The 24,213-nt window shown below is 37.8% G+C and overlaps 1 protein-coding gene across 1 annotated transcript in view; it reads left to right on the top strand.

Moving 5' to 3' along the window:
* Positions 1 to 19,853, top strand: part of mpped1 (metallophosphoesterase domain containing 1) — a 107,738-nt gene extending 87,885 nt beyond the window's left edge. The window contains exons 5-7 of the mRNA XM_028451796.1: positions 1,948 to 2,063; positions 11,363 to 11,476; positions 16,215 to 19,853. Coding sequence (XP_028307597.1) covers positions 1,948 to 2,063; positions 11,363 to 11,476; positions 16,215 to 16,333 — 349 coding nt within the window. The 3' untranslated portion in view covers positions 16,334 to 19,853. The remainder of the gene's footprint in view (positions 1 to 1,947; positions 2,064 to 11,362; positions 11,477 to 16,214) is intronic.
* Positions 19,854 to 24,213: the final 4,360 nt, after the last annotated feature.

Genomic DNA, 24,213 nt, shown 5'->3' on the forward strand with positions numbered 1-24,213 from the left:
CTAGAAATCAAGCTAATGCTAAAGCTAATGCTAGCGGTAAACAGAGCCAGTGGTTCGTTCATTCTGTCATTACCCTTTGACTTATGAAAATGCTACACGATGCACTTTATTTCTGTAGAATGTTTGACTTTTAGGAAATGTTATCCTGTAAGCTGTTGCAAGTTATTTTTAGATTGATATTTTTTATATTTAAATATCCACAAAGCTGCTGCATTTGAACATTTTTTATTTTTGTACCACAAGGAAACCTAAAACTCAGGACACTTTATTGGTAATTTAAGATGTTTTGTTAGTTTATATCCTGTAGATTATTATTTCATCACCTACCCCAAACGCTGTGATTTTCTGTATTTGTAAAAGTAAATACTGCTGTGCACTTTATTTTAGTCAAAGAGCTCCAAACATGTCTGCAGTGTAACCTGTTGACACGTTTATTTTGTTTTTAAAATGTGAAAAATTAAAGACTAAAGGAAGTGATGTAATTTAGTATTTTGGACAGAAATGTTCTAAACTTTTAATTTATATTTAAGATAATTACCTCATGTGCAGTTAAAACGACAATGTTTGTATTATTTCACAGCTATTGTTGGTTTCACAATAAAATAAGATTGGATCATTCAAGGTGCAACCCTAGCACTCAATATTTGTTTACTAGTGCATTACTACACTTTACACTGAAGCACTAGTCACCAGTAGTACTAGTAAGCTAAAAAGGGGGCAGGGAAAAGGAAATTGGCTTTTCAAAAATATTACAACCAATCACAGTGCTGGATTTGTTTATGATCCCTCCTACTTCATTTGCATTGGGTCTACAATTATGAGTGAATATTTGGGCTTTACTAGTAATCCTCATAGACTAGTCTACCAGTACTACTATTAGGACTAGTTTTTGAGGTTTTACCAGTAACATATTTTAAATTACTAATAGTGAGACGTCTTGCTTCACTTGTAAAGTCTACTTGCGCACTAGTAAACCAAAACTGAGTACGTAGTCGAAATTTTGGTCGTGGGAAGGCTTAACTTTGGTTGATATTACTGATTTCAAAGCTATGTTCAAACAGCCTGAAATGTATTACATTAAAAACACTGGTGGAAAATACATTTTGTAATTATTTTAATTAATATTCTTATTCAAATGAAAACACACATCTTAAACTGTATTCTATAATTAATTTTTTTCAAATTAAATCTGAATAATAATCATAACAAAATGCATTTTTTTTTTTTAAAACGGCACAACTTGTCACTAATCCTGACTACTCTTTATTTGTAATACAACATAAAAAACATGACCAAAAAGTAATTCTAGAAAATAAATGATTTTGTGTCACCAGAATGTCTTGGGGTCACGATTCCAAAAAGATTGGGAACCACTGCCGTAGGGTTTCACAGCCTCGGCTGTGCTGAATTTTACTTAGATTCAGAGCAAATACATTCACTTGGATGGTACACTAACAAATTAATAATTGTTGAGTTCACGTCTGTCATTTAAAACATAACTCTTTTAAAAAAAATCTTATAAACAAGGAAATGTCAAAATTGTCAATATTCCTTTTTCTGTACAACTTTTCAGTGACGAGCCAGAACCTGGTCCCCTGGTGAATTATTACATTCACTAATGGAAATCATTAATCCACACATTACTGTAATGGATGATGAGCAAAAAACACCTGCTAGAGTCATTGAAAACAAATGAGGTTTTTAGCATTAGGTCGATGTTGTGGGCAAAATCCTTATGATTCCATGTACTTTTATTTCTATACTGTTAATCATTAGATGTTGTTGCTGCAAACATTAGTTTTTGGATCTTGTTTTCATGCTGGTTTTTTTAAATGTTATAATCAAAGACACCCCCGTCCTACAATACTTCATTACATATGTAAGTTGTAACCAAACAATGTGCTGTTCTCTCTTTGTGTGTGTGTGTGTGTGTGTGTGTGTGTGTAGGCAGCCCTGGTACTATGGCTGGGGCTTCAACCTGCCCAGAGGTCAGGCTCTTCTAGACAAATGGAACCAGATCCCAGACAACACTGACATCTTGGTCACACACTGCCCCCCACTGGGTGAGAGGCACATATTACACATGCACTCTGTATATAAACCATTTGTATAACATACACTTTATATTATATGTAGGTATTTATACACTTAATACACTATTGGTGGTTTTCTTTTGGATATTTCACAGCTTTATTGTTCAAATGATATGCTTTAAATCAGAAGTCTAAAGTGTAAGGATTATATGAAGACAGAAGAAAATGTATAGAAGAATTAACTTTTTGAACAGTGAATACTTTGTCATGTACAGTATAGTTGCAGTTTTCTGTTCAGCTGATTATGGATGTCATGATTACAGATTGTCAGAGAACTTAGTGTGATATTATGATTATCACAATTTTTTTTTTTTTTTGGCATTAATTAATTTCACACCACCATGAATAAGAAAATTCTCATGAACACTCTTAATAGGTTATTCGTTTCCATCTGTGGATGCTCTCATAACAAAATATAATACCAACAATGTAAAGTGACAGAAAAGTACAAGAAAAACTCAAATAATTACTGTAACAGCAAATGACACTAACAATGTTCTACCGATTCTTTGTTATGTTGGGTAAACATTGACATTACTTAAGCCAGGTACTATTTACTTTTACTTTGGTGTACAACGCTGGGTCGCTGAAACACATTTAATTTATTGCCTGATTTCATGGTAGCTTTTTGAAGCATGTTTTACATTTAGTAATGCTTTCAAAGTTGACCGTATTTAGGTTTAACACCGCAGTTAATCATAAAAATGGTGAATTGTGACATCCCTACTACTAATGTGTGTTAACTCTGTTGGAGGATTGCTAATACATACAATAGCCATGAGGTTTTTTGGGTTTTTTTTTTTTTTTCATCCGACTGCAGGAACGAATTCTGTCAGCCTTCATTTATAATTTGACTCTGTTGACAGATGGTGACAAAACACCAAACAACATTAAAATGTGATACATCTGTTTCATTAAGATAAGCTTCAAGCACTTGGGGTAATTAAAACTTAAACTTTATGAGCTTGTCATTTTTCTAAGTGTTGTGATTTGAAATGAAAAGTTTGATGGGAAGTCAACAATGTGCTTCAATTAAAAAAATAAATTAAAAAAATGATTGCACAATGATAGCTTAAATACTAATAAACTACATTTTTACTCCAGCCAAAACGTGCTATATTATTTTAAGTATGTAAAGTTTTGCTCATGTGTGGAGGCTTTATTGAGGAGTACATACAGTATATGGAATCCAGTTCTTCTCTAATGCTAATGTTTGAAACTGATGTTTTCAACAGTGTTCCTCAATGTGCACATTTTAAGCTTCAGTACCATAGCTCTGTGGTGGATAGATGACACCAATACATTAAATATGCAGACATACCTTTTTATACGTGTACTAAACTTCTGTTCTGAGGTGAGCCTGCAGAGAAATCCCTAAAGTAAATGATGACTTTGTGAATAAAAAACATTTCATTCAATAGGAAATACCGCAAAACAAAGAAAGAAGGGAATGACGTACTTTTTCCAACTTGACTTGAGTTTCAAGTTCATTCTTTTTTTTTTATTATTATTAATAAACCAACTTCTTGACAGATATGAGATATGTATTTTATTTCACGGAACAACCATCAGTTTTATGCCTTCACCAAAAATGCTAATTCACTCTGCCTTCTGGCCCCGTGCCTCCATCTGTTATCTGAGCAGTGTTCCCTTAAATTCATATGCAGACAGGACCACACGCGCACACGCACACACACACACACACACACACGCACACACTTTGATAAATGCACCACATGTTTGGGACAGACTGCATTACATCTGTGGCTGTACAAACAGGCTTACAGGCTGAAGTCAACATTTCATTAGTTCCTTATTTACCGTCACTAGAAGTTCCTAAATGCATTTTCTGATTGTAGACACTATGACATGAGTGTAGGCAGAAGGTGTGCAGTTTGACGAGGTGCAGAGACATGGCAGCCTGCTGGGGTAACAGCGATGGATCGTCATTTTGCAGAGTGCAAACAGTAGGCTAATGCAGTGTTTCTCAAATGGGGGTACATGGACCCCTAGGGGTACGCAATGGCACGACAGGGGCTACTTGAGAGAGAGAGAGAGAGAGGAAAATTAACAAATCAAAGCATTAAAAATATAAGGTTTCATCGTGTTTATTTTTAGTTTCAAATTATAATCACAGTGAATATTACCAGCAACTCACTAAACAACAAAAACACACAAAATAAAGGAAAAATATACTAAATAATAAATACAAGTAAATTAAACAAACTGAAACCAAAAACACACAGAATTTTTTTTACTATTACCAGCAACACACAGAATGACAACAAAGACACACTAAATGAGAGAAAAATACACAAGATCACTTCAAAATACACAAAAATAACAGAAACATACAAAAACGACATAAGAAACCATGCACCAAACGACACCAAACACGCACACACTGAGATAGAATAATTTAAATAATACCAACAACACACAACAACAACTACAATAACACACAAAATAAGGAAAAAATGTACTGAATAATAAAAAAAAGAAGAGACAAACAACAGCAGAATACACGAAATGACACCAAAAACACACATGATGATAGATATGATCTTTATTAGAACATGAACTGAAAATACTAGAGTCAGTCATGATAAAAACTATCAAATAAATCTATCCAGGAGGCCCTACATACTGTTTCATTCCACTTATTTACAAAATGAAATTCTTTAAAATGATTATCACTCATTTATTCCATCATTATGCTCTATAGTTGTTTTTTTCACAGAATTCTGAGTAAAATCTAGTAGTCGGGCAGGGGTACTTGGATTCAAAAGTAAGAGAAAGGGGTAACTTGAGCCCAAAAAGTTTGAGAACCACGAGGCTCATGCAAGCGTACATACCAGGACTTTAGAAAACAACTAAAACTCACACTTTGGTGCAATTAAAAGAAAAGACTAACAGTGAGGGAAGTATTTGAATTTCAATTGTATCTCGGCCGTCTTCAGAAAAACAAAAAACAGAACAAACAACACTTAATTCTCTAACTTATCAGCCAAAAGGACGTCGGTTGAAGCAAAAGCTTATCACAAAAAAACCAAAACAAGGCTCTCTAGATATCATAACAAATATTGGAAAACTAATATTACTATTTTTACAATACACATTCAATATGTATTCTACACAAAGTTTTATATATACAGTTTAAACATATATTCATACATACACACAAATACACACATACATACATATGTACATACATACAGTATATGTATTTTATACATAATACATACATTGAATATTTACTACACAAATTTCATCCTTAAATTTTAAATACAAAATAAAGTGGCATTATTTAAATTAAAAAATATTCTTTATCACAATATATAGCTTTTATTATGTTATATTATTATATATTATACATATTGTATACATATTGAACAACACACACACACACAAAAGTTGGTGTTGGAAGGTCATACAAAAGCCCCTAGACAGCAACAAAGACATGAAATAATCTGGGTTTTAATCTATAGGCAGCTCCTTTCCATCAGGTTACATTTAAAAATAAATAAATAAAAAATGGAGCTTGTGATTTTTGTCTTGCAAAGGTGTAGCAAAGCTTCACATAGTTAGACAGCTTGTGATCGCTCCACGACACTGTTTAACCACACAGAAGAAAGTTAACCTTGATAATCACCTTTTTGTTTCAACATGTATCACTCTCAAAAAAAAAAAAAATAAAATAAAAAAAAGCATCACTAGTGTGGAACTGAACACTGAGGCCATAGCTTAAACGCACACCGACATCGTGCGCGCAAACTCTCTCCAGTTCTCGCCCGTGCTGCACACACTTGTACAGCTCATCTCCTGCTGCAGCTGTGCTGTTCAGACAAGTGTGTGTGATTGATTTTGTGTCCGCGCCTCTGCTGCAAACATGATCATTTCTTTTTTGTTCAACGTCGCCAAGTGTCTCCAGCTATCTGTTCACAAAGCCACTGGCATATGGAGCAGCTACAGCAGGCTTCTAATGCATGACGCGCACACACACGCACACACACACACTAAGCAATCAGAGGGGGAATGGTTTGAGTAAAAGACGAAAGAGGAAACTGATACTCGAATGAATAAAAAAGGAAAGTAACAAAGATGGAGTTTTTCCACTGCTGCAAATGCACTTTTTACGAGGCGCAGTAAAGCTGCAGATCAGCAGCTAGTGAGGAAAAAATACGACCTCTTTATCTAGCTGCGATGAGGAAGTTAAACAAAGAGAGAGAAAAGCAGAAAGTGAGACACAAAGAGGAAAACAGGCTCAGTGCCCAAAGCAGCAGCTGCTTTCAAACAAGAAGCACATTAGAGTGGAATACCCTGAGACACAGAAAGCCCTCGTAACTTCACACTTCACTTCACCATCTCCCAAAGCTCCTAAAGGATACATTTGGAGTTTTAAAGGATTTTAGTCCTTAAATGTTACTAAAAATCTTGACTTGCTCTCAGGTAGAAAGATTGAAAAGGTGAAGAGAGCAGGCTTTGGGAACCACGCCCATTATTCATGGGCGTGGTTCACCTTTGTTTTGCTCCATCAACAATTTTAAATGAATGAATTAAAAAAATAATTTCTTTTGAACTGCTTTTTTTTCTTCTTCTTCTTTTTCTATCTGTCCATCTTTTCTTGACTTCATCTGTTGTTTCTTTGTGTTTTACCTTCTTGACTTTCTCACAGATTTGGTTTCTCCAGCGTATGAGTCATCTCTGGTGCTCAGTATCATACAGAGCGTTCACTCCACCCATCATTACCATCCTCCGTCTCAATCAGCATAGTCTGCCTAATCGAAATATAATTAAATTAGGAACTATTTTCACTAGACCTCCTATATTTATTTCAGGAAAGTAAAGTCTAAACTCTAAATTCATAAAGCTATGAAATGCCACGCTGTGAGCACCAAACCCAAATACAAATAGGGCCATCACTTTTGGACATGTCATCAACTACATTGTTCATCTTAATAAATCATACGCAGACAAACCAGGTTGTGTTTGTGTGATTTACATGAACATTTGTTGCACAACAAATAGCTTGTGTATAACTTTTATTACAGAGGTTGGCGTAGGCGTAACGGTTAAGGAAGCATGCTTGTACTCAGAGGGTCACCAGTTTGAATCCAACCTGGGTCATCACTTGAGCATGTCCCCTAACCTTGACTGCTCGTGTTGTATGTCGCTTTGGATAAAATCCTAGAATTGTACAATAACTCTGTGTGTGTGTGTGTAGCTGTGAAGAGTGTATTCTATGGGTTAAAACACAACATTCATTGATTACAATTTCATTTAGCAGATGCTTTTATCCAAAACTGGGTCTAAAACTTAGCAAAATCTTTTCACAAATATTATTTTCAATCTGTGAGCAATAAGCGAGAGGCAAGATGCAACAAAGCCCTCGTTGCTTTGGAAATAATTGCTGACACCTGCCGTGAGCCAAACTGGAAATTACTGCTCCACGCGCTGCCACGAGCCCTCTGCCTGATAAAAAAAAAAAAGTGTTTAAAAACCTGTTTTGCAGGTGATAAGTAGCACTGTGTCTGCGGTCTGAGCCGGACACTGCCTCGGATTTTAGACATCCTCCTCTCTGGAGCAAAATCTGCTTTTTTATCCCTTACGTGGGAGCCCAAAGGTCCATCGTCCATCCTCCAACCAGCACTGCGCCACAAATACTCTACGCCATGCCATATTTTTACTACGACTTGGAATCTTCTTGCGAGGCTCTTTGATGTGTCAACATCTCACATTATTGTGTGAACTTACTTTTTCATTCTTTATGTTATTCTGTGCCAGTCCCACATAGACTTACTGTAAAACTAGGGTGTCTCAACTCATTAAGTTTAAAGACAACGTTTTTGTAGTGTTTCACTTTGACTAGACTTTTAATGTAAACATAAACTATTAAAGTTAAAAAAAAAAAATCTTTCTTCAACGAGTTTTATTTGACATTAAATGTATGACATGTACATAATAGCATCCCCAAGTTCCCCAGTATATAAGAATGTCATTATTGTACTTTAACATGTGGGTCTTCACCAATCTACACATACAACTATTAAATGTCTTCCCCGTTGCTGACATATTGGCCATTAGGAACTCAGTTCCAGTGTTACTTTTCAATATTGTGACATATGAAGTGCAGCAGTTGGAGGTAAACAGTGTAAAATTGGCAGTCCGTATCGGTCATCGGCTAAGGCCGATGGAAAAAAAATCGGAATCGGCATCGGCCCTAAAAAATCCATATTGGTCTATCCCTAGTTTCTACAGTCACTGACATATTATCCTACATTTAAGTTTTTTCAGCAGGGCTTTAAATTAACACTCACCAGCCCGCCAATTGCGGATAAAAATTTACTTTGGCGGGAAACATTGTAGCATTAATAGCCATTTTGGCTGGTGAAGAACGAAACAGATACCACTGCGTCTGTTTGAATCGGCAGGCTGCAGAAACGAGGCAACAAGTCATTGTTGCCAGATTGGACTGTTTTTCGCCAAGAAATTTGAGGGTTTTTGTATGTGTATATATTTTAAAACGTACTTTATATCTGGCAACACTGCTGGTTGTACTAATCCTACTAATTTCCCTTTATGTTGTGACATGTCATACAACAATTGGCTACGTGCTTACGTTAGCATGTTATGGTTTGGTATCGGAGAAGACAAACAGAACGGTGCAAAACAAACAATAGGAGCTGAAATTAAGTTCGTTAGGAAATACGTTAGTTAGGAAAAAACAAGCAAACAAATGGAGCACTATATATACACTATATAGTTTGTGGGGAGTGGGATTTGTTTATCTTTGAAGAGCATGCATGTAATTCTGCGATCAACTTAAATAAAAAAAAATATATATATATATTTTAAAACAAAGTGTTTATTCGTCCGGTTGCCGTACGGACAACACCCGGTGCTATTGTTATGTTTACCGAAGTATACGTACGTAGCGTCTTAGGGTTAGGTTTAGGTTTAAAGTTAGGGTTAGGTTATAAGCGTATTTAGCAACAATTTTTAGGGTTTGGTTTACGGTTAGGTTTTGTCTTGGTCACGTGACCTAAACTGGCCAAATGAAGCGCTGCGTACGGATAGAATGCTGGTATATTGATACAGCAACCGTACGATAGCCACTGCCTTTAAAAGAACATGAACGCTTAAATTTGTTTTGTGGCACTCATAATGTAGATTATTTTCGCTGGAAAAAAATTGGCTGGTAGAAAATCTGGTTGGCTGGTACCTTTAAATATCTGCTAGCCAAAATTAAATTTAAAGCCCTGCTTGTCAGTAAGAAATGGCTGTAAGTACTGAAGCAAAATCAATGAAACATAATGACCACCTCTTTATTGTCTTCTTTACCTGTAAGTTTTATTATTTAACTCCAAATTAAACCAAGTTTTAATATTAGAGCCAGCTTTGTCTGAAAACTATCTTGAAGCCCCAGGTGTCACTAAAAGGGTCCACATAGTGACGTTTGGCGTTAAGTTCTACTGCTGCTGCTTTTCTGCACTCCCACTGTCGTTTGGGAGCAACAGAAGGAGCGAAGATAAAATCACAAGCTCTTCAGTCATCCTGTTCTTCTAACTTGATGCATTTATTGACTCAGCATTAGCAGCATCCCTCTTCACGATGCACATCCTAAATCATGTGCATGCCGCACTTTATCCCTGTCACACATGCTGTGAAGTCTGCATCTGTGCGTGGCTTTGATTGATCTTTATTTTTCATGGCTGCGTTAACAAAACGTCCCTTGTGCTGTGATGTGTAGTCTGCCAACAGGCAGGCAGCCTAAACATCATGTGTGGATTCTAGGAGAACCGTGATGTTACATGTCACACAATGAGCTATAGAAGATGTGAGAATCAACCTAACAACCAACTTGTTCGATTGATTCAGACGAGGATGTTAAAGTAGTGCAGCTTATCTAGTCGAGCCGCAGTTATATTTTGCTCTGTGTGCTAAAAGTGGAAGAAAATGCCGATACTTGTTCTTTACTGGTTCAAGTCCCCTTTAAATTATGCTTGGAACGGATAGTTAATTTAAAATGATATTGCAAACTGTTGAAAAAATGGGAAAAGACAAAGTACAGCGTTTGTCACACTGGTGTTTTCCCCATTGCATATAGAATTCCAAAAATATGTTTCTCACATGAATAAAGTTAATTATTTGTTGTCTTGTTATTTGGTGTTAAAGGGTTTTCAGGTCAATTCGGAGCCAAATTTGTCACAAAACAGATATTCAGACTTAATTTGATCACAGTTTTGTAGAGTAATATGCTTTGTAATAAAGAAGCTGCCACAGACACAGTTCTACTAACTGTAAAACATGGAGACTCCTCCAATGGATGTTGGTAACAAAATGGGTGTGTCTGTCTATCAGTTTGCTAGTTTGACATCAGTACTAATCAACCCTGCCAAGAGGTTGTTTCTGAGGTGTGCATGGTGCTCTGACTCTATCACAAACACAAATCTCTTCACAATCTAAAGATGATTGCTAATTTAGAGATGTTTAATATTAACTTTTTTCCATTATCTGATAGGCCGATATTCTCCAACATTATATTTTTGATTTCCAGTATTAACCGATACCGATACATGCACAGACCCCCCATCACCACCTTTTAGGTCACATTTAATAAATGCAGGTTAAACCTTGCCTCACTGGATTGATTCCACAAATAAACATGCCAACTTAGAATACTTATTCAACTTTAGTAATGGAAAAAAGTGTCGTTATCATATTTAATATGTTATGTCAAACAACAGCTGCCTCGGCCTCAGTAGTCATCCAGACTAATTATCCTAGCAGTTAAACATTTGTAAGAACTCGACAAGAAAAAAGGAGTCTTTGATAATGTTTACTGTGAAACTGTAACAACACAGAATAAAGTCACATTTCTATATTGTGCAACAAACATTACACATATAACATTTGTGACGCGCCATGCCAAATCAAGGAACAAGTCGGCATGAGAGAAATGGAAAAAAGGACAAATACCTTTATTTTCTGAGATAATAGTGATTTTCCGAGTTTTTCTGCTAAATGTGCTAGTTGAAGTTATACAAAAACAGTAAACTTTGTTAATGCAAAGTAATGCAACTGCACAGCCTTTGTTTCTGCCCCCTCAGCTAGCTGCTCTGACGTCACGAAGACTTCAGGATCTTTGAAGAACGTTTTCTCCCTTGTGTACTTTAGAGTGACAACAACGGCCATTACTTCTCCAAATATTCTTTGATTTCTGTGTGACACCATTGGAAAGTTTAGAATGTGTTTGTGGTTGTGTGCAGGGTTTCTTGACTGGGTCCCCAAGAAGATGCAGCGTGTCGGGTGTATGGAGCTACTCAACACGGTCCAGAGGAGAGTCCAGCCTAAGCTGCATGTGTTCGGGCACATTCATGAAGGTAAACACAGAAGCTCAGACCGTGGTGGAAAAAATCATCTACCGCAACAACAGTCTGTACCTGGGAACCACCAGTGTTGTGCTAGTTACTAAAAACTATAGTTACAATTACGAGTTACTTAAAAATCTTTGCTTCAAATAATGCCTTTACACCGGATTCCCACTGGATTGCTCAACTACTCCATAACGTCTCCGCTGCGTAACTGCTGCCTCTGTCTGTGATGCATATCTGTTGCAGCAAGGACTGCGGAGATCTCGCTAATTCACGTGTAATCGTGTGGTATAGCGAGTTGTAGTGAATACAAAGAGAACCACAAAGCCATAGAAACAGTTTATTGTGACCTTGGAGAGGAGCAGAAGGAAATCCACTTGGTTCTTCCCTGTAGATCTTCAGCTTTTGTGGAAATTTTTGTAATTCAACCATGAATAAGGTCAATATTTATACCGTATGTGAAATACAATTGACTGCTGCCCTGTCCAGGGTGTACCCCCACCTAGCGCATAAAGAAAGCTGGAGATAAGCACCAGCAGACCGCCGCCACCCTGAAAAGGAGCAAGAGGGTCACTACTTCCTGTCCCACACAGGCTTAACTTTGCCAAATTTATGCAGCATTGCTTCGGTGGTAATCGCCACATTGACTTTAAAGCTGATATCCGGAGTTTCTGATAAATCTATGTTTATGTATGATTCTTTTGAAATGCGAAAAAATACCTAACTAGTCTTTTACTATGGTCTACTGCCGGTGGTCATTCATATACATGAATGTATATAAGTCCCACCTTCATCCTATAGACCCTTATACAAATGGAAACGAGCACCTTAATCGCCCAGCCAATAGGCTTTGACTTCCTGTAGCAGAGTCTGTCAATCAAAGTGAATGTGGAACTGTGCACGGAAACAAGGCCGCGCTTCACAACAGCAAACGGGTAAATATGATTTTGGCTCTTACCTGACCTATAGACCTATATCAATGCGACCCATGCGGCCTTGTTATGTTCTGCAATGCGCGTGCAGAATAGTAGAGGCGTGGCTTCTGGTAGATTGGCAGAGGCAGGGGAGGAAGTGAAGCGGTTTAGGGCGGGACATTGAGACGATTCTCAGAAACTCCGGATATCAGCTTTAATGGAAAGTATCAGCTCCATTGCTGATATACAGCAGTTCCTCATCCAGTGGTAATGGGGGTGACAGCCTTCATGTCACTACTGTTACTGTAGGAGGGTAATACACACTGTTGGCCAGCCTGACAGTTTCCCATTCACATCACAGTTTTATTAATATTTTGGTAAACATTTTTAATTTTACTGAAGAGCAGAGCGTAGGAGAAGCGCGCACTCCTATCCTCCTACCATGGAAAAAAGCCGTGCACTTTCTTCCGTGCAGCCTAAGAAAGAAAGAAGAGCCACGATGTATGACAGAAGCAGTGCCACCCAGGCTATTTAATTTGTCATTATACCTCACACACAGTTGACACTGCTTTCTCATTAGGTTAGAGTTTTATTTTGATTATTCTTGATTTTCATACCAAAATTGTTAACGTGAGCGTTAAACATCCGTTCTTTTTTGTTTCCTTGGTTTCCCTGATGTTTCCCTCCTTGCAACATCACTGCAGCCATCACTGTGTGTAAAGCTGTGACAGTTATATATATATATGTGCAAAACTAAGCACTGCAAACAGTTGCAGGTTTGATAACTGTGATTGCATGTGATGCATTAATGTATTTACATTTTCTCCTCCCAATATTTGCATATCTGCAATGTGGACTCACTTAACGCCTACACCTGATAACATGGGGTTAGAAGATGCCCTGCAACATTGTAATCGTGCACAGTGACTTTTGCGCATGTTTTCACAGGCAAAGACCTTTAGTAAATCTGCCCTTAAGAGTATATTGTTTTACAGGCTCATCTTTTCTAATACATAACAGTTTTTCTTTTTTTTTAATAATTAATTGAAAGATTTTTATTTATCTTAAAAAAAAAAAAGAAAGAAAGAAACACCTTTAGTCGCTTAATTGAGGTAAAGTACTATGGAATAGGAGAGCTGCTTCATCTCTATCAGCATTTCTTCCAAAGCAGAGAGGTCAGTGAGGTCAGAGAGGGCGACTCCCTCAGCACAATGAAAAGTCATGAGGGTTACGGGGTCATCACTAAGTCTGTCCCCTAACTCACACTTAAAGAACCAGGTGAGAAATGCAGCAGATTTAGTTAAAAGGTGATTCTCTGTATAATTAGCATTCATGTATTCTAAACGTGACAGGAGCCAAACTCATATTAAAAGTCCTCGAGTACGTAGTAACTCTATGGAGAGATTTCCATCTCAGCTGTGGGTCTACAGTGTCACCCTGTGGTGCTTGTGAGAAAATGTGAAGGTAAAACATTTCTGTTTGCTTTGTGTGCTGCTGCTTTAGTTAGTCCCATCAATCAAACACTCAGACTTTCATCTTAGTTTTTCTAATTACAAACAGCAACACAGACGTTTGCACATTTTCTTTTATTCATTTAAAAACTATTTTTGAAGTGTAAATACATTGTAAAATAATAAGGACCTTCTCAAAGGAAAATAAGGATGTTGAAGTTTTTTTTTGTCCTCCTGCTAAACCTTTGTTGCATATTTACAGATACTTTCTAATGGGCTGATGTTCACAGGATTTCTAAAGCATTTTAACCACTTGCATCTAGAAAATTTGGCATCTGAAATTATTAAAGTGTTCCTTCTTATAGTGAACTTATAATGTTGTGTCATCTTTATCCACCTTTGTCAGAGAGTTTGATATTCATCTGCAGTTTCTGTATCTGAGCTCTGTGGTTGATCGTTTTGTTACGGTTATATATTCCAACAGTTTTGCTCTTTTCTACAACCTGATTAATACTATACTACTGTGCTGTAAAAGAGATAACCGCTCTCTCACTTCGAGAGGGAAATGGATTACGGTAATTGTGAATGGTAAAAAAACACCATCAAAGATAAATTTTTTTTAAATGTGCTGCCTTGATATGAGTGAGCACAAAGTTTGCAGTTTTCCTCAGATGCCAAAACAATCATCCTAAAGTTCAAAATCTTTGAAACTTCACAATAAATCAACCGTATGTGCTACAGATTTGCAACCTTTACCCAAATGTGGCTCCAATACACTTCTGAACATTTAAATGTATTATTTTGCATTGGAGTCAATGCAAAAACAGCATTTTTAAACATCAGTTTTTCAAACAACATTTCCATGCTGTCTGGATGCAATAATTGAATTTTTGAAAGCTGTTTAAAATCTGACTTTAAACGCTAACAGCTGCTCTCTTGCACACAGTTGACTGGCTCAGTCAATTAGTGAAGTTACAGGTGACATTTCTATGTGCTAATTAGCTCAGTGACATAGAGGATGCTACTTGAGCTGCGTCCGAATAGTCCCTCCTATCTCCTTTCCTTACCACTGTTCCTTCACCCCCGGAAGTGTTGGCCATAATAAAGAGTGTCTGCGTTCTCTTTAAGCTGAGGAAAATAGGGTCAATGCCTTTTTTTTTTACCTCCTTTAGCCTAGGAAACACTGATGCATCCTTTACCAAAGGAAACGAGAAAATGCTGCCCCACAATCCCTTGCGTGCGACAACATTTAAAGGGAAATGCTCACCCGAGCGCTGACTGAAACTCACGATGACCGTACCAATGCAATAATATGCCTTGAACAACTATAAATAAATAATCTAAAAATCATATCTGATCATATGTAAGACATATTATCAGATTATAACTGACATAAAACAGACACTGACGAGGGATCAGAGACATGTTTAGCCACAATATGTTTTATTCAACATAAATCATATTAGAAAGTGGAAGGTGAGTGTGAGCAACCATTTTCAATGTGAGGTTCTCGTAGCCTGGCAGCTTCTTTTCCTTTGATTTACATTCAAATGAAGTTTTTAGTCCATTTTTGGAAATTTTTAGTTTTTTCACCACGGCAGACATCACTAACCTTCGTGGCCGTCAGATTATTACGTCACCTCGTTGAAGTGCGTCTGATTGTCAAAACAAATGTGATGGCTTGTTCATTACTCTTCTCCTAACACCTTTCCTTAACCCCGCGATAACATCCACGGGGTTATGGAAAAGTGGATAGGAAAGGAGATAGGAGGGACTTTTCGGACGCAGCCCTAGTGATTTCAAACCTCATCACATTAGAATGCCACCTTTAGTCCATCTTACTACACTTTGTGTGTTGCTCAGAATCGCCGAAAATTGCCTGGCCTCAACCATTGCTGCACCAAACGGGCTGAAATCAGTGCTTTGTGTGGAATGGTATGTGCCGCCACGCTGTCCCGACGCTTTTAAATTTCACCCCTCAGCATACCTCAAAATGTTTTCCAGTGTGTGGTAATTACTGGGACTTTTTGTCTCTTTGCAATCACTGCCAGAAAGTACCACAAATATAGTATATAATGCTCAGAACGAACAAAACACGTGTCATGCAGCAGGTAAACATGACGTGCAGTATGTAATGGACAATTTGATATTCAACTTGTTGATGCAGAGACTTTGTGTATGGCTGGTCAATATATTGAAGTTTAGACACATTGACATATTTTCAGATAAAAGGTAATATAATATTGCAAAAGTGGCAGCATGGGATTGCAGATTTGGGGAAAAACAGAGGTTGGGCCTATATTAGTGAGAAAAAACAAATATTTACAGAAGGAATAAGGCATTTATATATCTTATGTTTTTGCCTCTATTGTTTTGTATCAGGTTACGGAATGATGACAGATGGCAACACAACATTCGTCAACGCCTCCGCTTGCACCGTCAACTTCCTGCCCATGAACCCACCTATTGTCTTTGACCTACCGAACCCCAGGAGCACATGACAAGAGGAGGGTGACACTCCTGCTGCCAGCGAGGAGAAAGAAGCCAAGAGCATTAGGTGAGGTCAGCAGGAAAGACAGAACATCGGAGCGGACAATCATTTTGTACATAATCCACCACAGTGTGCACAAACGTGACGCACACGTAAAGAGAGTCTGTGTGCAGATGGACGCTCCTTCATGATGTTCACGTGCCATTGTTGCTTCACCTCATTGAGCAGAGAGGCTTTTATCTGCCAACGCAGGAATGTTCCTCTTAGACTTCACGGGAAACCTGATTAAGTGTGAGAGCAGAGGAGAGCTCACTACACAGCAGCAGCAGCACCGGGACTTCCGCCAGGGATGGTGATCACAGAGCTAACTTTCTCCTTTCTACTTATCCTCTTCTCTGGCCTGGAGCAAAGTGTATCCTCTGAGTGTGTGAGAGCAACAAGAGGTCAACTATGTTGCCTCTGCTCCCCTGGCCCTCATTAGGAGCCTTTTAACCACCTCACGATGAAACAGGCAGACTGCAGCCTACCATTCCACTCTCTCTGTCCGACTATTAGCAGCTACAGAACAGAGCTGTCTAAGTGTGGTGTTACGTGCTGCATTGGGAAATAAACATAATTCCATCTATTCCCAGAGGAATCATTTATAACTCCATGCACTGTAAATGTTCCTCAAATAATGTAAAATATTAAGTTTTTCTTGAAGTCGTTGCTGTTAAAAAAAAAAAAGAAAAAAAAAAGCTAAACATTTGGGTCCAGAATTGTGTGGCTGTACCATTTTATTCAGTACTGTAAATGCTTAATATTGTGTGATCTTCTTCTGTGAACCCGCTTTAGACCCGATGGGTGACTCCTAACACTTTAATGTCCCGCAGCGTTTTGTTTGTGAGTGTTTCTCCCTCTGCTCTATTTTATATTTATTTATATTAAGGGTGTGCACGCGCTTAGCGTAACAAGTAGGTATCACACTTTGATCTCCGTGCTCTCCGATATTGTCTAGTACATTCCCCGAGGCTGCGCACATGCTCAATCAGCACATCAGCATCCTTTTCATGGCAGCGGATGTCTCTGCTTCTAATAGGCGAAGGGGAAACCCCTCGCTCACATGGAAACCCCTGAGGAGACATTTTGAGATTTGTTGGTTGGAAGTTCAGCTAAGAAAAAAAAAAAGAATTATAATCATACTGTATTGGAGTATGAGGAATGAGACATCAGAGTGATGTTTTCTACCCAATCAGTGAAAAATACAGAAAGTTTTTATGACTACATTTTGAGGAAAAATGCAAGAAACCTAGATAATCTAATCCAAAATATTATTCATTATCTAATTAATCCAAAAAAAAAAAAAAAAAAAAAGAAATGCATACTTAATATTAGTTCATACGTGCAATTCTTTCAATGCAACAAACAACCTGACTGAAGATTGGACCTCATCGCAAAATCAAGTTGCTTGTCTTCTGTTTTGCACCAAACTGGACAGAAAAAAGAGAGATTAAATAAATTGTTTCACCTTCACAAAATAATTCCATCTTCACTGGTCAATATTAATAATCTCACACACTTGATGGTTTAGTCAATATTTTTTAATCGCAAGATGGAAGTGACCTGCTGAACTAAAAGGTTTTATGTTTTGTATGACTTCAGTTTAAATACCAAAATCAAAACTACAGTTTAACAAAGTGCTTTGTGGGTCACTGAGCACTGACATTTGCACAATAAAACGTCATGCTCTTTAATTCATTACATCAGTTGTGCTAATGTAATAAAGGAAGCTTTAACACATCTGATCAGCTCTTATTCTCTATTGCGCGTCAGAGGTAAAAGCTATGCAACTGCATGGTTTCAGGCTGTTTCGTATTCTCCCCTTCGACTTAAGTTTGTCACTGCACGCCTTCATCCCAGATACCCGCTCTGGGTGGAGCGGCCCAGAAATGTGGGCGTTCCCAGTCAAATTTTGCCCTGTGCGCCCATGCTTCTAAACCTCGAATAAGTCCAGCGCTCCTGGAAGGTGAAACATATTGCACTTTTCTTTTGAAGGATGGCACAAGAAACAGAAATGGGTCTCTGGTACCTTTCATTTTGACATCTGCAGACAAAGCTAGTTTTCAGTAAACGGTGCGTAGAAAGTTGATAAAATATACACACATTATAAACACGGAACCGGTCAAAACTGAAGGCAAAAAGCAAGATCGCACACACAAATGTAGGAAGTTGCTTTAATTGCTTAATAAAATCGGGCTTTCCACACAAACAAATGTACGTTGTGTTAGCGTGAGAAAAATAAAAAAATTAAGTGTGTCGGGCTCAGACAGAAATTGATCTGCACTCTAAAGCACATATCCTATCAAATAAACCTATTGGATTCTTCTTCAATGAAGGCCTTTCATTCAAATTAAAAGTGTGTTTATCTTATTCACTGATTTCAATGACATTTACAAGCATCAGGAAATGCGTGTCAAACAACGCTTAAACACAAACGGGAGAGAAACCGGCACTTAGTAACTGTGTCCTCCTTTAATTACACATTTATCAATATTCCACATTTATTTTAACTAAACGTTTTGTTAATGTCTTGAACAGGTGCTTTTATCCATAAATGAAAATGTGTTTTAAAAACCTTGTTTCTTTATTCTTTTGACCCTACAATGGCCTTTTTGACAAAGTCACAATTACGTATGATTTGATTTATGACATTTAAAATCACTGCTTTGCCTTTGGACACATCCTATCCATAGCTCAAGTTGATAACTTTTAGTGAAGGTTGCTGATGAAATACAGTAAAACATTACAGTCTCTATACAGAGTCATGTTTCTAAAGACAGAAGGGTGTAGAAGAGTGAAGAGCCAACTAGTCTTAACGTGGACTTGTCAAGCTCAATCTAAATCGTAACATGAAAACTTCATTAGCAGCCGTGAAGGAAAGACAAAGGGGGAGTGTGGGGGGTGGGGATCAGGACAACTACTGAAAAGCAAAAAATGACGGCAAACTCTTTCATCTCCAACTTTCATTAATACCTGTGTGTTTGGTCCCACGTTCCAGCTTCAGCCCTCATTTAGATATCAATCCCTTTGATGTTTTGATGTGTTTCCTGTTTTATCTAAAAGAAGAAGAAAAAAAAAAAAAAAAAGAGTGCAGTACAATTTCTTGATTTATTTCTTGAGGCATGCTTAAAGGAGTTAATGACTTCTGCTACTCAGACAATCTGCATATGAAGACTTTGTTCCAGAGTGAGTAATTCACAGATGAGTGACAGCGTTCATGGCGGTGCTGCTTTGTGAGAAAACACCTCGGTGTCCTTGGTGATGTTTTTACTTTTGTATTTGAACAATTCTGATTGCTGATACAATTGAAGATCTGTTTTAAATGGATGTATAGCATTTTGCAATGAATGTGTTCATATGAAAATGTAATTTCTGCCATTGTTGCTGGGCATGATGGACTCCCAGTGCCTGGAAGCTACAGATGGAATTGACTTTTCTTTCAGAAGGAATTCTGGGAGATTCTCCGCCCTCTAATAAATCCTTATCTGTGACCAATGGATCATGTCTCCTTATTATCATTGTGTCTTTTTTTTGTCCTCTCTTTGTTTCTTCTTAAGGGAAAGAAAATTAGAAGCAGCAATGGAACTTCTCTCTTTTGTTTCAGTATCAGTGTTTCATTCCATTGATGGATGATTTCTAGTAGTAACTAAACCCCCACTGATTTTCTTCATCATCCATTTTGCTGTACAGGTCTTCCACTCTTCTGCACAGTCTAATGAAAACCCTCGTTCAAATAATTACATTAGTAATCCCGAGGGAGTCTGGCTAATTTATTCACGTACCACTTTTTACTTTGCCAATAACACAAGCTGCTTTCATTTGCTCCTGTGTCCCTCCCTCTTCTGACCGCGCTCCTCCAATCAAAGCCCGGAAGCTCTTTTTCATATTCTTCTTTTCTCTTTTCCATCTGCTCGTCTTTTCTTCAGTTTTTCTTGGCTTTTTCGTTTGCTCTTTACCTTGCAATCCCTGGGTGCTGCTGCGCTGATCTTCACTGAATAAACGACACGTCCTCACAACCTCTGCCATTTGTGACACACACATATGCACACATGTAATCCTTTGTGATGTGACCTGATCAGATTAGGGGCAGAAATCAGCGTTAAACAAATAAAGCATTTTGGGGTCTTTAACCCCAAGAGTTTGGTTCATTACAAAGCATTCAAGACTAAAATGGCCATACCAGCCTGTCATTACTGGATCTCGTTAGATCTCAGAACCACTGAGAATTCCAGGTGCCATAGTGGGGGACAGTCGCTCCAGTGGCATCTGTTCCATACATTGCCTAGTATGAATGTACAGTAGTGTGTAAGTGAGTGTTGGTGGTGGTCGGAGGGACCAATGGCCACAATGGCAGCCTCGCTTCCATCTGTCTTCCCCAGGGCAGCTGTGGCTACAATAGTAGCTTACCACCACTGTGTGTAGAGTGAAAGAATAATGCCTTAATTATGTAAAGGGCTTTGAGTGTCTATGATAAAGTCCATCCCTATTCTACGCTCACATATTTTTGAGGACTGTATTGTGCATTCTTCTCTCCCACCTAACTCAGCTCATCATTGACATATTACCAGTCCATCAAAGGCTTGATGGGAAGATTTATGATTAATTAGACAGGACATTTGTGTTATTGTGTTACGGCAAACTCTGAAGAAGGTAAAGTGAAAATCATTACCAAGAGAAAAAAAAAATCGCCTTTTGGCAATCATAAAGAAAGGAAAATCACTTTTTCTATAAAAAGAGTTTTTTTTTAATTGACCTATTCCTAGTAATAACTTCTTCAAAACTGTTTTAGGACATAAGCCTGTTTTTATTTATTTACCAAATCATTTATAGTCAGGCTATTCAGTCAGGTTCGTAAAAGCTTTTCTCTGCCAAGGAGGTAATATTTTCACCACCATTTGTTTGTCTGTTAGCAGAATTACATTAAAAGTACTAAATGATTTTGACAAAGTTTTAACCAAAGAATGACCTTAGTCCATGGAAGATTTCATTCAATTTAGAGGGTATTCAGATCAACGTACTGATTCTAGATCAGTTTCAAAATAAAACAATAATTTTTCTTCATTATTGGCAAAATTTCAAAAATGTGTTTCTCAATTTGTAATTGGCTGTGTGGATGATCATTGTAACATGATCCGGATCAATGATCCAAATAACTGCCAATATCTGGCAAAGAGGATATTTGGCATTTGGTGGACGTTTACGCATGCTTAGTGTTCTTGTTTATTCATAATCTTTATGATGAGGCTGTTATTTAATTTATTGTTTAATCCCTTTTAATCTCTTCTTATTTTTATTTGATTCCCAGTGTTGCTACTGACATAAAGGGACTAGTTTACTACAATCCCAAATACAGGAAGCTAAATAAGGACATTGCAAGCAATTGCATTTGGCGAATGAGCATATTCTTGTATAACAGCAAACAAAAGTGAAGATAAGCAGGAAAAACAATAAGTGAGGCTATCTGCAAGGAACAGAACAGCAGAGGAAGTCAAGAAAAGATGGCAAGATTTGAGAAGAAAAAGGAATACATTGCTCAAATTTGCATCATCTTCCAATATTTCTGGCAGAGATGCCCAGATTGCAAATTCATTAGAGGTAAATGCACTGAATATATTGCTTTTGTTATTTTGTTTGTTTAACAGACGCAATCCACAGTGTGCCTGACTAGTAGATCAACTGCAGCAAGAGTGTTAAGACATTTTTAGATGCCCATCATCTACGTTCACAGCTTTGTACTAGATTCAGTCTGTTTACAAGATGAATGAACAACAACATATCACAGAATACACTAGAATTTACCGAAAGCCAGATTTTACACATTCATTTCAGCTATAATCATAAAAAATATTACAGTGGTTGTTACAGATGAGAGAACCTGAACATATTAAAAGAATCAGCTTGTTGTGCTGATACAAAGAAACAATGAAGAAAAACACATGTTCAAATGAATCATGTGTGCAAGAGCAGCATTTGTCTGAGCGTGTGACTGTGTTCCTTTCTGTTTTGTGTTGGGAGTTGGCAAACGTCGCCCTGCTAATTGTTTCTATCGATTGGCTCAGGGAGCATTGCCTTCAGTGAGTTGTACAGCAGGTAAATGGCAGGGCCAATAAAGCAGGAGTGTCAGCTCCTGCTCTCAGGGGCCAAAATGTCAGACCAGTCTTTTTCCAAACCTTGAACTTAATTAAACAATTAAAATTACTGATTGACTGTCAGTTGAGACTGTGTGAGTGAGTGTGCATGCTTATACACTGGTGATGAATTGATTTCTAGTCGGTCTCCTTCAGACATTTTGATAAAAGAGACTCAAGTTGAGCGCAAGCTGTCGCATCACTAATTCATTCACGGTCACTTCATCTCAGAATTTGGATGCAGAATTTGGCAGCTGCAAATGATTTCCCCATTGCAAAGTCTATCATCTCTAGCCTTCCATGCAATGTTCACAGGTTCATCCAAGAAGATTCTACTTTACCTGGATCCCAACAAGGAAGATACCAAACCCTGAGACATGTTTACTCCAATGTCTCTGTCGTTGTGTGATCAGAAAAGCGGGAGGATCTAGACAGCGTACAGGGGGTCTTCGTTCTCACACAGATGGTGGCTTCACTCCACACAATACAGATCTTTGTGCTTCCAAAGTTGGTTTGGAAGGTTGCAGCTTGCAGGTTGCCAGATTAAGCCCTCACCCACACGCTCCATAGAAATCTTGGGTCTCGGCTCAAGTCGCTCAGCGGGGGTCTTCTTTTTTTTTGTTTTTTAGTGTGTCGTTGTTCAAAGACATGTTCACCGTACAATGCCAGGAATAACACGCTCCATGATGCTCCTTACTTGTCCAATTTGCCCATAATGGGAGGTGATATTAGTGAGCCCGAGGGTGGGAGGTCCCCGCTGAGTTTACACAATCTGGTAACCCGCCAGTGGCCATTTGCAACTCCCTCACATTTCTCAGCCACTACTCTTTCTCACCAAATTACAATTAACAACCAATAACTTACCGGAAGATCGAAAAGAATTGAAGAGAGCGAGTGTAGCTAAAGTGGTAGAAGATAAGGTGTTGCTCAGCATGACGGCGCAGAGCTAATTGAACATGTCCAATTTCACAGTGAACTCATTGTGTTTAGTGGAACATTTTGTGGACTAGAAAGCGGTGACAGTCAGCGAGTGTCACGGAGTATTACATTTTTTTAAAAAGTTAAATTAATTGGGATCTGGCAACCCAAACGTCATCTAATCAAAGAGATGAGAGCATTTTACGTTTTCTCCATGTCTGCATTTGTTGCCACTACATGAAGTACAATCTTGTCATGACAACTATGAGAGGTGGTTACTCAGCACATTCTCCTGATTCAATTAAATTACAATTATGGAGGTCTCGGTTCAATTGCAAATCAATTTCTTGATTATTTACGATAATCGATTACATTTTTTTATTATTGTTGATATTGATCTTCCCTTTAACATTAGTCCGTTGCTGAATTATTTGATTTTTCTTTTAAATAACACCTCACAGCACCTTCAATACTCTGTTTTATTATTAATGTAATATTTTTAATTGTAAAAATAAACATTTCTCATTGCAAATTTTGGCAGAACGTCACTGATTGTGAAATTTTGCACATCATTTGGAAATCAAGGTCCCAGAGTTTGGAATAAGAGTGGAGAGGCACAGAATGATGTTGCTTTAAGTCAGTGATGATATGGGCTGCCATGTCATCTGCTGGTGTTGGTCCACTGTGTTTTATGAAATCCACAGTTAATGCAGCATCTAAGAAACTTTACAGCACTTCATGCTTCTTTCTGCTCACAAGCTTTAAAGAGATTCCAGTAGGACTTAACACCTGCCCACACTGCCAA

Source organism: Gouania willdenowi, chromosome 6 (assembly GCF_900634775.1).
Source record: "Gouania willdenowi chromosome 6, fGouWil2.1, whole genome shotgun sequence".
NCBI classification, from domain to species: Eukaryota; Metazoa; Chordata; class Actinopteri; order Blenniiformes; family Gobiesocidae; genus Gouania; species Gouania willdenowi.